The 16,522-nt window shown below is 35.4% G+C and overlaps 1 protein-coding gene across 1 annotated transcript in view; it reads left to right on the forward strand.

Moving 5' to 3' along the window:
- The window catches only part of TRDN (triadin), a gene marked incomplete at both ends in the record, with an annotated part of 195,594 nt that overhangs the window by 153,894 nt on the left and 25,178 nt on the right, over positions 1 to 16,522 (forward strand). The window contains 2 exons of the mRNA XM_079550350.1: positions 3,994 to 4,023; positions 15,984 to 16,010. Of these exons, the coding sequence (XP_079406476.1) occupies positions 3,994 to 4,023; positions 15,984 to 16,010 (57 nt within the window). The remainder of the gene's footprint in view (positions 1 to 3,993; positions 4,024 to 15,983; positions 16,011 to 16,522) is intronic.

A 16,522-nucleotide genomic window follows, 5' to 3' on the forward strand; every position in this document is an offset into this window, starting at 1 on the left:
AGACTATGAACAGATGGACAATTTATGGTGAGATGGGCAAAGGCAGTATCAACTAGTGGCTGCCAGCTGCTTTGCTGTAGCTGCTTGCATGAGGCAATTTTCACTTCAGCATAACAGCATGCAATGAGCAGTTATCATAAAGTACCTGACATGTGGAATGAGTCTGTGCTTTATTTTTGTCTTACTGCAGGTCTTATGTCTGTTATCAAAATAAATGTTAGAACTTAGTCAAAACTTCTGACAACTTCAGCAAAAGAAGTTACTGTCTGAAGGTGTGTTGGGCTAAATATATTTTAACTCTCAAGAGTTATTCAGAGACTGAAGAATCAGTCAGGAAAAAGGTGAAATCATGATTAAAGTCAGGACAAAAACATGTCTAGAAAATTAAGTGACAGAGTCAAGGTTGCATGGTTTCTAAAAAGAGAAATTGTGTCTTAGAGGTAAGTGCTTCATAGACCTCAATAAAACACAGCTTTTATGGGATGGTTTAAATAGGCCTATAAAAAGTTCCAGAATAGGAAGCACTGCAGAAATTTAATAGCTGCTGCATAACTGGGACATTATTGAAAAAATTCAGTCTTTGATTAAGAAACAGTTATTGATTCATTTCCGTATTAAAGCCCATTCATAAAATAATTCCTTGCCTAGATGTGTTATGTTCCTTAATTAACAGAAGATGGAAAGAGTAATGTAATGAAATGTTTTGATGCCATAAGATTTACTAAAGAGTTCAGGATCAGAAGGAGTTGTGACACACTGAATTTACCAGGTGAATGGACAGCAGAATGGAAAAAAAATGTAGTGTCACTAACCATAATGCAATACAGATTGGGAGGGAAATATGGGAAGATAGATTGGGAAGAATATGTCTCTGAATAACCTTAATAAATTCTAAAAAGGTCCCTAAGTTTTTACGCAGAAAATTGAATGAACTTTCTTCCATATGCAGATGCATTAGGACATCAAGTCATAAAGCATAAATCAAAAGTGCATCTTGTCCTGGAGTGCTGTATGCAAAACTCTTACATGATAATGTGGCACCAGAGCAGGATAGGAAAGAGAAACAGAAGAGAAATGGAGAGAAATAATTCTCTTACTTGTCAAATAAGAAATAGGAAGACTCAGGTTACCTGTGGGATTAATTAGTATGATCACTATTGGAGGACTGTAAATCATGAGTCTATGTCAAGGGCTCTTCAAAAACACCACAGAGGAACTAGATATTTACATGGCAGAGCAGTTTTCATAGCTCAACTTTTCATAATTAATTATTATAAATTTAGAAAGGAAGTTAAATTTCATGCCTCAGGATGGAAATCAATTTCTTCTAAAAGAAAAGTAGAATTCATGGAAGAATAATTTATTTTACAGTATTCAAACTAAGTATTACTTCCTGGCTACTGCTGGGCTATCAAGCCACAAAGATCAGACTATTGTTGAATAGGAAATGGTGCTTACAAGACATTTTCAAGATTTTTAAAAAGTATTTCTGTTAAGCTCAGGAATAAATCCCTCTGAACCACCCGTGTGGAATTAAAGGACTGCTGGTGATTCAAATTTAAATTTCTGATCCAAGTTAAATACGATATATCCATTCTGAATCTGTGAGGATTTTTGGTTTATGTACTGACTGTTATTCTGGATTCATTATCCCTGAAAAAATGGGGTGTTTCCCATTTATGTTATGTTTCCCTCATAAACATTTTTCTTTGTATAATACTGATAAGAACTGGAAATGTATGATTGAAATTGAATAAGCTTGGGAAAGAAAAAACAGTGACTGGCTAGAGTCACTGTCATTTATGATTGTTAATGGCATCTTATTTTATCATGATCTGTAGGCACAAATTCCTAATTCAAGAAATAGGTAATAACTATCATCAGTATAGCACAGAAACAGCATAGGAATTTGTTCTTACTCCAAACAACATTGAAAAAGAATACACTTAAGACCATCTCTGATATCTGAGTATCATCTTCTCTAGTTCATCCTTCTACTTTATTTCATGTCCTTCACTATGATGTATTACATTTGTTCTCAGCAGGTAAACAAGTTTTTATCATTTTTAGGCCAAATTCTTTGACTGATCTATCCATCCTTTTTTTCTGCATTTCAGTTACTAACACATTGCTCATCTTCCAAAAGAGTCATGTGAATGGTGTTATTTGTGCTCTTTTTCAATTTTTCCTAGTTGTTATAAGTTTGAATAATAGGATTTGATCAGAGCAATGCTACTGGCAACAGTAGTTAGTCTTAAGATTTGCTGAGTATTTACAGTGAATGCCACCAGAAAAATCATGGCCAAGGTGAAAATTCAAACAGATGCCACCACATGATTTAATGGCATACTAAATTTTTGGTCTGTGTGGATCAGAAATTAATTAGTAAAAAGCTTTCTGAGAGCCATTGAGGCTTCTATAGCAGCTTCTGGGGAAAAAATACTAAATCCTCTGAAATGACCATTATACTAAATGCACACTTCATGGGTTTGATGCACACGTCACCCATGAAAGAAAAGTGATTACAAAGAAGACCAATCCTGGAATCTTTGTGCCTATTCTTTACTGATTCTAGACATTAATTTTTTTTCCACTCCTGGACACATTCCTGAGATAGTAAACATTTGTTTTATTCTCAAAGTAGAATAAGAGGCCTACAGCATGAAAAATCTTTAAAATCTACTTCATTTTTGCCTCAAGCCATTTGTAAATACCATTTCAGTAATTTCAGGTTCAGGCTTTTCCTTTTTTCTCTATTTTAACCAAATACACTGCCAAACAAACAAACAAACAAACAAAAAGTAGAAAAATAGTAGCTTTTTAGTTTAAGAACACTGAAAAGGAAGAGATCAGCTCTGAAACTCAAAATGCAAACCTTTGAGAGAATGCCTGCTCTCTCCTCCGACCTCATGACCCTTGATTTCTTGGGCCCATTCTCCAAAGGAAGGGCAGAGCAATGCTTCTGCTAATTTTCTTTCCAGCTTCAGCACCACAGCAGATCCATTTGCATTGACAGTTTGTTGCTGGGTACAATTTTCAGGGGTTTAAGAGCTACAAATGTGAATTCTTCTGTCTTCTGTAGCCAGCAAATGCTAGCCTAAGGCAGGGCTCACTACACTTATCCTAGAGCTACACTTATCCTAGCAGATAATTTCAAAATAAATTGGCATTCTTAGAAGGTTCTATAAATGAAGGTTGGGAAATAGGTAGTACATGGAATTCAGATGGACTTAGGTATAAGTTTGGCTAACTTCCATCAGGTTTGGAGCAATAATCTGCAAATGTAGGTAACTGTCTCCTATTTCAGATGTTTCAGTCCTTTGACTAAAATCTTGATACACTTTCACTGTACTCCCTGTGGATAAATGTGATTCTGTATTGGAACCCCAAGTTGAGCTTTTGGGGCATTTTTTTGGGTCTAGAAATTGGATAGCAGTCACGCAGCAGTTTGTTCTGGGGGAACTGATTCCCGGTTTCTTAACCTAAGGAAAATACAACAGTTAGCTTGTGGTCTGTGTTCCTTCCCAGATCTTACAATTTCCTGTCTTAGGCAGAAGATTAGAAACCAAACATGTCTTCATATGTTGCTGTTTTGTTGGGTTTTTTTAAGACACAAATGGTTCATAATACCATTCCTTTAGTCTCTGCTTTCTAATTCATGCCTTCCTAGTCTGAAATACACTCCATCTCATTTATTTATTCACTCTACTCCTCTTATCTGCCGTTATTAGTGTCTGAGAGGAACACTGACTTTGTTACTAAAATGTGAGAATCTGGTAAGATGGATCTTGCTCTCATTAATCATAGAGTTAGGAGTCTGAGGAAACAGATCAGATTTCTGATTATCAGTTTCTTGTTTTGCCAAAGAAATCTATTCCTATATTGCATAATATATGTAATTTTTGAGATATTAGAAAGTTTGAGTTATTTTTACTTATACTACATGTTATTAAATTCAGTTGTGAAAAAATACTGTTTTTGTTTCCATTTCAGCTGCAGTGAAGAAGCAAGAGGAGAAGAAAGGTAAGCCAATTATTTTCCCTTGACTGAAGTGTCTTTCAGGCTCTGACTGCTATGAAAAATGTTTTTTTTCATTCAGTGATACAATTGCGATGACATACACCACCTCATGTGCTACCATCAGCCAGCTTTGTCTACTCCAACTGTGATAACATAGTTGTCATTCCCAGTATTGTTTGCTCCTTCTTACCATAGGCAAACTATGCCCAGAATCAGATACTTCATCGTTCTGATTGGGAAGAAAATGGCAGGCTTTTGTTATCGTGTTAGGATCTGTCAAAGAGAACAAAACTTCTAGTGCACCATGCATGCTGACCTGACTGCTTGTTCTTTGCAGAATGTGCTTTCTATAGTGCATTTAATTTCCTCTTTCCAGATATGCATGTAACATGAACGTAAGCTTTGTTAAAGTCACTCTTTGGTATTTTAACAGATTGGTAGAAAACTTCATCCTGAAACAGAACCTAGAATAGTAATTAAAGTTTGTAAAGATAAACATCCTGTATTTATTGGATGTATCTATTTATTGTATTATCATTTTTTATCACTTTTCTATTTTAATTCAATTGCAAAAATGATGAAATACTATCATTAACAGTGATGTTTTATTTAATAGAATCAACGTTATTGATTATTTGATTAGTGAGCCACATGCTGCATGTTTATCTGGGAACAATCTCAGAACTTATCCATAGATTTCTATAGATATTTTTTTTAGATTTAGTGTTTAGTAAATGTGAGTAGAACTGGTTCTTTATTTATGAAGGATATTAATTTCTTTTTCTTTTTTTGTGGGGGTGAAAGGGTGAGGGGGAGAGAGGGAGTAAAGAGGAGGGAGATGTTTCTTTTGTCATTTCAAAAGAATTTGAAGATCCTAGGATTCACATAGCTGAACATCAGAGCCATTCTTTGCTGGCTATTCATGAAGACATTTTTAATCCTGCTTTTTTTTTTTTTTCTTTCCTCCCCCTCCTCCCCCCCCCCCCCCCCCCCCGTTATTCCTGTACAGAGTCATTAATTGAACTGGAAAAAAGAAATAGTAGTCTTAACTGTTTTAACAGTTCATGAGTGAAATCTTGGCTGTTGATGTCAGTGGCAAAATTCCCATTCACTCCATTGGAGCCAACATTTCACTTCATGTGTTTAAGAGAATAATAAAATTAATCTTGGTTATTAAAAAAGCCACCCTGCTGAACAGGCATCAAGCAGGGTATTTTGTCCAAAGATTTATTTGCAGTAACTGAGGCATAACAGGTTGATGTATTTTTCTTTTTTTTTTTTAATTGTTCTTTATATATTTGCTTATAAAAAAAAAAAAATTGTTTTTTTAATTAATTCAGAGGATTTTGCCAGGAGGAACTTGTAGGATACTTTCAAGCACTTGGCTGAGGAGTGAACTTCCTGCAGCTAATTACTTTGCAGAAATGTAGAGGTGTGAATAGAGCTAAAAGTCATTCTTCTTAAAATAATTTCTTTATTTTTTAATTATTATTATTATTAAACTTACTGTTGGGTTTCTAAGTCCAACATTTTTCAGGAAGGAAGGTTGTGATTGTAGTGAAAAACTTGTTGATCTGACATCTTCCAGCAAGTAAGGAAAACTGGCTATTAATTAAAGTTCCTGTCTTAGGCACTAAGCTGGAAAATGGGCCTCTTCCCAAAGATGAACATAGCATACTTTAGTTTCCACATCCAGCTTCACACTTTCTGCAGGCTCCAAACAGAAAATATGGCATATTAATAGCTAACTCCTGATACTGTCAGATTTTATTTATTTTTGTTTATTGTGTTATTATTGAAAATTGCTCCAGGCTGCATGTGTATTCCTTCGACTGGCAATACAAAGAAGAAATGCTTGCTGTTTTTCCTTTAGTATACAGTATTCTTTTGCCCAGCTGCAAAAATAATAGAAGTAGCCAGGCAGTGCTCTAAATTGACTGGCTCATTATCCAAAATACATTATGGTACTAGCATGCACAGTTCAAATAGCACTTTATCATTTCTCATGCGAATCATGAAGTACATAGGCACTGTATTGTCTATGAAGCTTTCTTCAATTATTCCTTCTTATTCCAATTCACACCCTTCAGTTAGAAAAGCGTTAATAATGAGCAACGCAGGGTGACAAGCCATCATAAGAAGAGAAGAGATAAAGATGGAATGACACTTAGTTTCGACAGTACATTCTGTACACAGCATAAATCAGACATAAAGGGGTTTGAAAAAGGCAGAAAAGAACAGAATTAAGATGGAAAAGGCTTATAAATTTCATTGATTTATCTAAATAGAGAAAATGAGTGATTCTAGCAAGGAACAGTTGGGCACAGTTTATGCATGAAATTTATGCATTAATCCCTTCTATTTGAAAAGTTAGTTCCCTAAGACTTTGCGTCTGAAGTCTGAAGAAAACAGTCAGCTTCAGCTCACAGAATCATGTTATGCCGTATTTCAACATGTGTGGGACAGAGGAGCCATCATAGGAACGTATAAAGAACTGTCAGTTTCTAAAGGGCAAGAGGCAGCAACTCTGCGTGACGAAGGCATTTCCTAAAATCCCCAAGAGCAAATTTTGCTGCTAGGACAAAAAAAAAATTTAACTCTTTTTAAAAGCACAAGTCAAAATTTACATGGATTAGAACAGAACTGGATATTAGTGATGTGAAATAAAGCCCATCAGTTTCAGTGTACCTCAAGAAAATGATAAACAGAACTTTAATACCAAAACGTTTCAGCAAATTTCAGTTCTATGTGACCTTTTCAATGCAGGAACAAAGTGTTAATATGGTAAACAAAAACAGCACATTTATCACTCAAAAATTGTTGCATAGTTACAGAATGTTCCAAAAATGCTTTGTGCAAAATGGAGCCAGATTAAAGCCAATTTCTCAATTCACTTCATAGCTTCCATACCTGATTGATTTCTGACTGAAGAGGTCATGGACTGAGATGGGGATGTCAAACAAACAACCTTAAAAAGTTTAGTAAATTCTCTCTCAAGGTCAGTTTTGGGAAACTTTCCCTGAAGATTCATTACTTCTGTGATTATAGTGAAAAAACATCTAGAGAAGTCAAACAGGATTTAACAACCACATAATCCCAGAGGATTACAAATCCACGTGCATAAGCGTAAGAACCATGTCATTGCATAACATGAATTGAGAACCTGATCTGCCAGGAAATCTGTTTCTGTAGGTTCCTTACAGCTAATGAGTGAGAGAGGGAGCTCTGTCTTACTTCTAGGACAGTTAGACTGGTTGTCTTCTGGAATTCTCATTTCCTATATAGATTGTTTGATGTTATAAACTCTTGTAAGTCAGTGAGGTACAGAAGTTATTTGCATATTAATGTTAGTAGACGATAACATTACTTCTGGTTTTCAGCATTATCACTCTGGCAGCTTGCTCTTAAATTCATTTAACAGTTTTTAGAAGGCTAAAAACACATTCAGCTGACAAGTTTCATTAACAGAAAATTGATAGGATGGCACGCATGATCAAAATTTGTGTTTTTGCAATAAACACATTATGGTGTAAACAAAAAATATATAGTCTGAGTGCAACTAGTATAAAACAAATGCATAAAATAAGTAAAATATATACATTCAAGATCCAAACTTTTTTTTTTTTTTTTGCCAATCCAATAAAAAAAATTCTTAGAATTGTTCATGGTAATGGGAAATTGTTGATCCCCATACAGTGTGGTACAAACTGGCTAAGGAAAAGCAATATCCCTTTGAAATGTATAGAAAAATCATGATGCTTGTCAAACTGAAAATGAACTGGGTAGTACTGGATTTCAGAACTGCTTATGTTTGATTTTGACCAGAAAAAAAAGTAAGGCAACCATCTTATTAATAAAGCCCATGGCAGCATGGGAGTTTTGTTCAGCTGCAGTTATCTCTGGTGTAATATAAACCCCATCTCCATAATGTAGTTTTTTAAAATGCTTCAAAAGACAAGAAATTAGATGCCTTAATTGCATAACTGTGAAGTGCATCATGCATCCCCCTGGCAGAATGTGTATTTCTAAATGGAGAAACAAAAGTAGAATATTTATTTAAATTCTGATCTGAAAAATAGTATTAAATATATTTTTTGTGTGTGTGAGAAAATGAAACAAGCAGTCACAATCAACTATGTTGTGTAAAATAATCAGTGCTATTTTGACTGTAGCTCGAGGTAGGACTCTCTCCCAAGGGATAACACTCATTGAATTCGCCACAAGATGGAGCCCAAGGGATCTGCGAACCGGTTGTTAGCGTTGCCCTCCTGAATCAGATAAAGAACAAAATAGTGCTGTCTTTATTAAACAGAAAAACCGATTTTATGAGAGACTTTAGTAACAGACAAGGTACTTTTTAATATTAATCTACTCCTGCCTAAAGATGTTTTTCATTTCATAGACAACTGTTGTTATACATCAGTGTTTTTTGGCTTCCAATGCTGAGGAAGCAAAACCAAGGCGTTTTCCAGGAAAACAAATGTAGAATTTACATGAAATATGGAAGATAGACTGAAAAGTAGACATTGAATAGCAGAAATTTGCTTGGCCTCTGTACGCCTTGTCTCAACAATCTCAGAGAAAATAAATAATGAATGTGCATTCTGCAGGGCTGAGTCTTAATGCTCTCATTCAAAACCACCGTTAAGTGATGGCCAGATCTTGAGGAAACAGGCTCCTGTGCTTTTCATGTTGCAAGTACTTGCATTAGGATAAGACATGACAGGAATACACCCTCCAGATTACCCATTCAATGGAAGTAGAAAATAGGCAGAGGAGCAGTAAGTGCGCTGGGCTCAAGACCAATCCATGTTATGCATCTTCACTGAATTCACAAATTTAAAACACTTCAGATGAGCTAACTTTTAAAAGGTTTTATCTCACACAAATTTAGAAGTCTAAAGTGAGGCTTATAAGTTGAAGCTATTCACCCTTGTCTTATTTAAGAGTTATTGGAGAGAAATAAGAGTCCCAGAGAGGGATTGAGTGATTAATCTGCCTTAGATATCTGTCAGGATACAACGATCTTCCTCCTGGAATTCTGTGTATTTCTGATCTGGCAATAACAAGGTACACAGTTCAGGATTAATAAAAAAAACGTAAAACATACTGCAATAAACATCAGGATAGTTTGTTTCTTACCTCAACAACCCTCCTTAAACCTTTGTTTTCCTCTTCTAAGAGCTTAACATCAAAAGAAAAGAGTGTGAAAAAGAAGAAAGTTATTTACTTTTATTAGTAGTTGACTAAATAGCTATTCTTGTTATATATAGACAGCGGGGCTAATGTAAATATTTAATCTAGAATGCTTAGCATTAAGCTACAAAATCCATGTTTAGAATCCTTTCACTTAATTTTTATTGTACTCATTATTAAGTTAAGGCACAAAAAACCAATGGTGTTAAACTTACATCAATATATTTTTAAACTTACCCAAAATTACATTCTCAACAAGACAATCTAAAACCTGATGTCAGTTAAATCTTTGTAGTCCCTTTAAGGTAAAACTGTGGCAACGCTACAATTTTCTGTGTGTATTATTAAATGATAAACCTGGAAAACAATTCACATTGGCAGATCTTGCATAGCATTTCAAATGCAGTTATGATTGTGGTTTCTGTTAAAGTGCAGCAGTAATTTATTCAGCCCCTGCTGCCAATAAAGGAAGACAGCTAAACTAGTTTATAATGATTACTCAACAGCTGTGATTTCTGAGGGAAGTGTGATCTGTGTAATTGGTGGCCTGTGTTATTCCTATAAGTTAGGTGTAACACATGTATATTAGCATTGTCAGCAACACTTTCAGCTGTCAATCAGCATAATATAATTAAACACATGAATATCCATATAGCACATGGTTAATTGGCTAAAAATTTACCCATGGGACAAATATTCGGTTATTACCCCATACAAAGACGGTTGTAAATGAATACTCAAAGAAACTGTGCTCTTACAAAGTTGTAATCAAAGCAAAAAGAAGAGATCAGCAGCAATTCATGAGAAAAAATTATGGCTTAGGATATTCTGCCCCTAGAAGCTAGCCATTAGTCCTCTGATTTAATCAACATATTAATATGGATAGTATATTGGGAAAAGTCCATTTTTTCAAGTGCTAATTGCTTTCTTATTATTTTCCATTCCTAATATGAACTAATCTCTTTTCCGATTTTCTTTTCTAGATTTTGGTTAGGTCATCTCATTGTTGTCTTAATGACCACTATTTTACATTCATGTAGTAATATATATGTCATCCATGGTTATACATAAAATTCATTCATATTTAAGAAGGAGCTAAAAAAAAAATGCTCATAGTCAAGATACTTGCATGGAGTCTGGACCCAGGGAATTAGTCTGGCTTCTTTAACAAATAACAGGCATTATGAAATAGACTGAACATCTAAATATTAATAAGTATTAACAACACCTGCAAGAGGCACTCCTTTCAGCTCCAATTGCTTATCTGGAATGGTAAACAACACTATTTTTGTAGAAACTAGTGTTAATATTCAGAAAAAGATGTAATCACTCTAACAACCTACGTATCTTAATCTGCCTGATTTCACTCAGTTACCCTTTATGTGCCAATAATTTTTTTTAATATAAAATATGGCCTGAGCTTTGCTATGTTCTACCTTAATTATACGTAAAAGAAAAAAATATTACTTAAATAAAGGCTTGTTAAGCATATTCTCCCTGATCTATATGTTCCCATCCCATAATTTCAGAGAAGAGCACATGAAAACGCCAGAAGCTGAGGATATTGAGAGGAAGCTCTTCAGGCCTTTCAACACACGTACCTAAAGATGAAATGCATTAATACAGAACATGTATCTCATCTGCATTTGGCTGAAATTTTATACTTTCCAGCTCCGTCGATGGAAGATGTGTACTCCTGGGATTTTAAGACTTATAGTACTTTAAAGGCAATAGCTTTTACTGCTATCATATGAGATTGCTGTTTCAACAAGACTTATACTTCCCAGTGCAGTTCTATTGTTTAACTGACAAACTGGGAAACAGAGAAAGATTGGGATCATTACTGATGCTCCCTAAAGGCATGCATCTCAGAATCAAGTAGAAGCAATTCCTCTCATTAAAAAACATTTAAAAATATTGCAAATGTCTGTATTTCTTTGCTAGTTCTATTATATTTACCCCGTGGTAAAGTTTTTTTTCTTCCATTCTCTCTGTGAAGTACTTTTTGTTTTTCCCAGTTATATAAAACAGTGTTGAATTTCTGTTAAAAATAAATTAAAAAAAAAAAAAAAGTGGCTCTAGAGAATTACAGCAAAATCTCCCAGAACCAAGAGTCATCTCATTCTTCACTATGCAGCCCTAAGGTAAATGACAAATCAAACAGCAAGGACACAAACATGCTAACTGCAGGAAGGCATTTATCTGGTAGTGGAAATAAGGCAGTAGAGACTGTGAGAACAGCCTGCTCACTTTTGGTGAATAGCAGAAATATTGATCTGTCAGAGGTTAATACCCTATACATTCTAATGGCAGCAATTAATTATTAATTTTAATGCCAAATCATGGCATTTTTGGGAGTGACGGCCTTTAGTCACGTACACTATCGCCCTCACTAGTCGCAAGACTCATGCTGAAATGGTAGCCCAAAGAAGTTTGTGATGCTGTAGAGACTAAAACAAACACTCTCTGCTATTAAACAAGATGGAAAGTACTTTCTGGAAATCTGGTTTCTCTGCTTCCTTTATCTTTAGCAGACTTTGCAGATAAACTCAACAAATCTCTTAGTATGTAATACCTGTCTTGCTAATGTGGCATAGTACTTCCTTAATGGGTAGAAACCTGGACAAATATCCTGAAGATATATTTAAAATTAAACAGAAATATAAAATGAACTCTGAAGGAAATTAAGAGATTCTGTAAAGGTAAGGCTTACAGAGCATTCAATTTACAATATTCACATACCAGCTCCCTTTATTTATGTCACTACCACACTCTTCATGCTTTCTTTACTTTGACCCTTCCATAGTGTAACTATTGGCCATATACTGTTGAGGAAATGTCCTAACCTAGAGCAAGGATGAGGGAGAGCATAAACCAGTCTCTTAACAGAACCGTGCTGCAACTAATCTACTTTTTGATGAGTAATTTTTTAGACTTATGCTCATTAGGCTGTTTTTTCTGCACAATCGGTATGCCAGCTGCTTAGCCAGCCAGCAGGAATCGAGGAGGACATAGGCAGATATAAGAGGTCAGGTTTGCTGATCAGGAAAACTTGTGGGAACATTTGATTGGAAGTTTTGCAGAACTGTGTAGGTATGGCACTGAGGGACATGGTCATGGGCATGGTGGTGATGGTTTATGCTTGGACTAGATGATCTTAGTGGTATTTTCCACCTTTAATGATTCTATGACTGCTCCCATAAGTGGCAATAAGTAGTGAGGCAATAACTTCACAGAGCCTCCTACTGCTCTTGTACAATGCTAAGTTGTGATGAATCTCTTTGCATTATATTTTTATCATTTTCCAAAGTTTATGTGATCTAAGGCCTTCTGAACTGTCCAAATATAAGGAATGTATTTTACTCCGCTTGTCTTTTTGATAACACAGTTGCTCCCCAATCCGAAAACCCTTGCATTTGCCTAGAACAAAACTGTTTCAACCATAAATTTAGGCTCAAATCTTGAGAATTCCATTAATTCATCATCAGAGTGATGTCACTATTGTGCTAATCTAATACCCAGTCCAAATCCTGTTAGCCTTTGTGCTTTCTTTAATGGGTGATGAACTAGGTTTGTATTTAGTATAATGGAAAGTAACTATCTTATTTATCATACACAGGTATTTATGCAATAAAAAGTAGTTTTCTCAGCTACATAATGTATTAGTATTTTGTTATTCTTCACTAAAAGAAATAGTTCTAGTGTTGCTTCCATTTCCTGCATAACATATTATTTCCTTACAGAGTATGCATGCTTGATGATATATTTGTATCTGAACAGCAAATAACTGTTATCCAGATGGAAAATAGCCATGTTGTAATCAAAAAGTATGTTCTTCTTTTAACCTCACCAATTTACCGTTCAATAAACCAGAAGACTTCTATTCTGAACCCCTATTTGAAGCTAATTTACAAAAATATGCTGTATATAATTAATACCCTTCTGGCATTCAGAATAGCAGACAAGAGTCAAAGAAAATTCTAAGCAAATGTGAAATACAGCAAGATAACTATTAATCCCAGTTACCAAGATTAATTTAGAATGACATAAAAGAAATTTCAAAAAAGTTTCTGCTGAGCTTAGACCTAGATAGTTTCATTGATCTAATTCAGATGTTATGTAGCTTCAAGTATTTCATCAAAGCTTTCTCTATTCTCATTAGATCTGCATCTGATCCTTTTTCTTCTTTAAGTGTTAAGCAAATAGAGATAAAACAATTACTAAGGACTGACTTTTAAAACATTGTGAAAAACAAGGGGTTATTTACCCAGATGATAGTGCTGCTAGTTAATAACATCAGAGCAGCTGTTTGAAGAGATATCAAGAGTTTATCTAATCCAATACCCAAAACACTAAGTCTAGGGAAGAGTACAAAAGGAAACAGTCACATAACAGAGTCTCACGATCTCCCATGACCTCATCTCAGACACTTCCTAAGCCAGAAATAGTATTTCATGTTCTAAGTAGACTCTTCTGTAATTTGCCTACTCACTTTTCAAAATGATGAAAATTTTCAACATTCGCGCATTCTGCAGCGTGGAGTATCAAAGCTTGTCTAGGTACTGTGTAAAGAAATATTATTTAAGCACAAAAATTGAATATAGGTTCACTTTCAGAACAATATAGTACATGAGATGAGGGAGAGCAGCAGAACACAACCTTTAATTTCTCACTCTCTAAATTAAATACCATATAATATATAATAAAATATTCTGGAAATTCTGAATAGATAATTGACATCTAGTTTTTATCATCACGTTTTCACTGAGTTAATAGTCTGGATATCTGTGTCACAAACAACTATGATACTGAAAAAAAGGAAATAAGATTCTTGGGATTCCATTTTGGGGTTTTGTTTGCTGTGTAAGTAGTTCGAATGTCATCTTTGATGAAATAATATGGCACAAATGAAGCTTAATAATAAGCTTAATATTTAACTGACTGAAGTCATGGCATATTTGGCAGAACAAATTATTATTTATGCTAAATTTTAACATAGCTGACATGGTCTGTAATCTTTTTTTAATTTGAGATTTTCATTTTTTCGTCTCTGATTTGTTTTTTATCTGTATATGTATGCTGTGTTACACCAGAAACAGAAGGCAGGGTGTACCTCTGATCATTATAGGTGATGTTTTTTAATTGTAAGAATAACACTAGTCTGTTATATAAGTCAGTATACGAGCACCCAAAGTGCAGGATATTTTTATATTTTCCATGAATTTCCTTTAGTAAACAGAAATTTGTAGCTGTTGAGTGCATCTCATAACACCTTTTGATACAATACAAAGTGAATCATCTTTTCAGATTTCCAACATTTTTCTTGGATACTCAACTACATTGGGATTTGACTAAACTTGTAAGCAAGTATGTCCCTCTAATTTGCATCTTTAATCTACTGCCCCAATAAAATGTTCCATTATTTTTGCTTTATTCTTCATGTCATCTCCATTGACTCTTCACATCACAGAGACAACTTGGATTAAACAGATACTTGACGTAAAATGAAAAGGCTTTGCCCCTTCCAGGAAAGCAGGAAAGCCCCTTGACAGGACAAGGGGAAATGGTTTTAAATTGAAGGAGGGAAGATTTAGGTTGGATATCAGGGGGAAGTTCTTTACCAAGAGAGTAGTTAGGTGCTGGAACAGGCTTCTCAGAGAGGCTGTGGATGCCCCATCCCTGGAGGTGTTCAAGGCCAGATTGGATGGGCCCCTGGGAAGCCTGGTCTAGTATTAGATATGGTGGTTGGCAGCCCTTGCCTGCAGGAGGGGGTTTGGAGCTTGATGATCCTTGAGGTCCCTTCCAACCCAAGCAATTCTATGATTCTATGATTCTACGATGGTGAAAGCGAGTAAAACAGAAATTACTGCTTGTGTGTCTGGGCCTGCAAAGGCAGCTCATCCTGCACTGCTGCATCTTCTCAGACTGTGGCAGACTGATACATACAGGTGGCAGAGCCTTTATGGCCTGAGAAACACCTGCCTTACAAAAGTTAAAAGGAAAAATCCACATGGCAAGCCAGGCCTAAGCACTGGATTTCCTTCCATAGCACTACTAATGGTATGGGGCATGACTTCCTAAGCTTTTACCTCTCTCTCATTGCTCATGCAAACCATTAGTTCAGGTTTTAATTTTATTTAATCTGTTCTTTTCTGGGGAAACAAAAAGAAGTGGAAAGTTTAAGAGATGTGGCAGTGAAGCAATGAGGCTTTTTGTTTAGTTGCACCCCACTTATTTTCAGATATTTCTTTCTGCTCATTGGAGTGTCACTTATACATCTAAAGCGTACTGACCTTACTGTCAGGTGTGTTTGTCAGGGCTGACATAAGGTCTGATTTAGTTTGCCTTAGGTGTCACTTTGTCACTCCAACAAGTATTATCTATTTTTTTTTTCCAGTATTGGGCACTTCCAGATTTGAATAACCAACACTGAACTGGGCACCTCGCCTACCAGTGTCACTAACTTAGGTTACAGACATGGCCATTGTTTAGTGCAGGCAACTCAGCCCACAAAGGACACGTAGAAGTCTGACAGAGGCAGTTGTATCAAGCATCAGCTCAATGAGGATTTTAAAGCGCCTATGTTTCTTAAGTGTCCCAGTTAGGTGGCTGAGATGGATAGTATAAAGAATATATAAAGTGTCAAACATTTTAATAGAGAATTAACTGAATGTTAAATGTTCTATCCATTTGCAAATGTCACAAATAAATGCATTAAATCCTGTTTTGTAGTCATAAAAGTATTAAAAGATTTTTGTTACTTCTAGGCACTTCAGAGAAACCTCACGAACACAGTAAGTATAAAGTTGTTGAAGAATGCTGTTACTTCAGGTTTTAAGAGAAAGATACTTTTTTACATCTTCAAAGTCTTGGCAGCACAAAGTGAGATTCATCAGCAAACGCTCACAGGAAATTTTGACTTTTGAAACTGACGTTCAGTGACAGTCTCTGTAGCGCAGGATCAGGTATGTTTCACAAGCCCCAGCATGTGTGGAAACTCTACTCCGGTTCAGGTTTGGATAAGAACTAAACTGTGCCTTCTTTTTCCATGAGGCACTGGCAGAAATCATGAGTAACATAGACCAGGAAGGGTCTGTGCGCTTCCTTGTCCAAGCTCTGACCCATAAAATGGAGGGATTTACCTCCTGCTGTGCTGCGCAGTTTAGACATAGCTGCTATAAATCAGAATGAAATATGTTTTTAGTATTTCCTCTGATATTCCTTTGCTTTCCTTTTTCTATTCCATATTATATTTTCTAATATCAATGTTTTTAAAAGCTCCAAAATTGCATTCAGCTTGTGTATT

Source organism: Tetrao urogallus, assembly GCF_951394365.1.
Source record: "Tetrao urogallus genome assembly, chromosome: 2".
Taxonomy (NCBI): Eukaryota; Metazoa; Chordata; class Aves; order Galliformes; family Phasianidae; genus Tetrao; species Tetrao urogallus.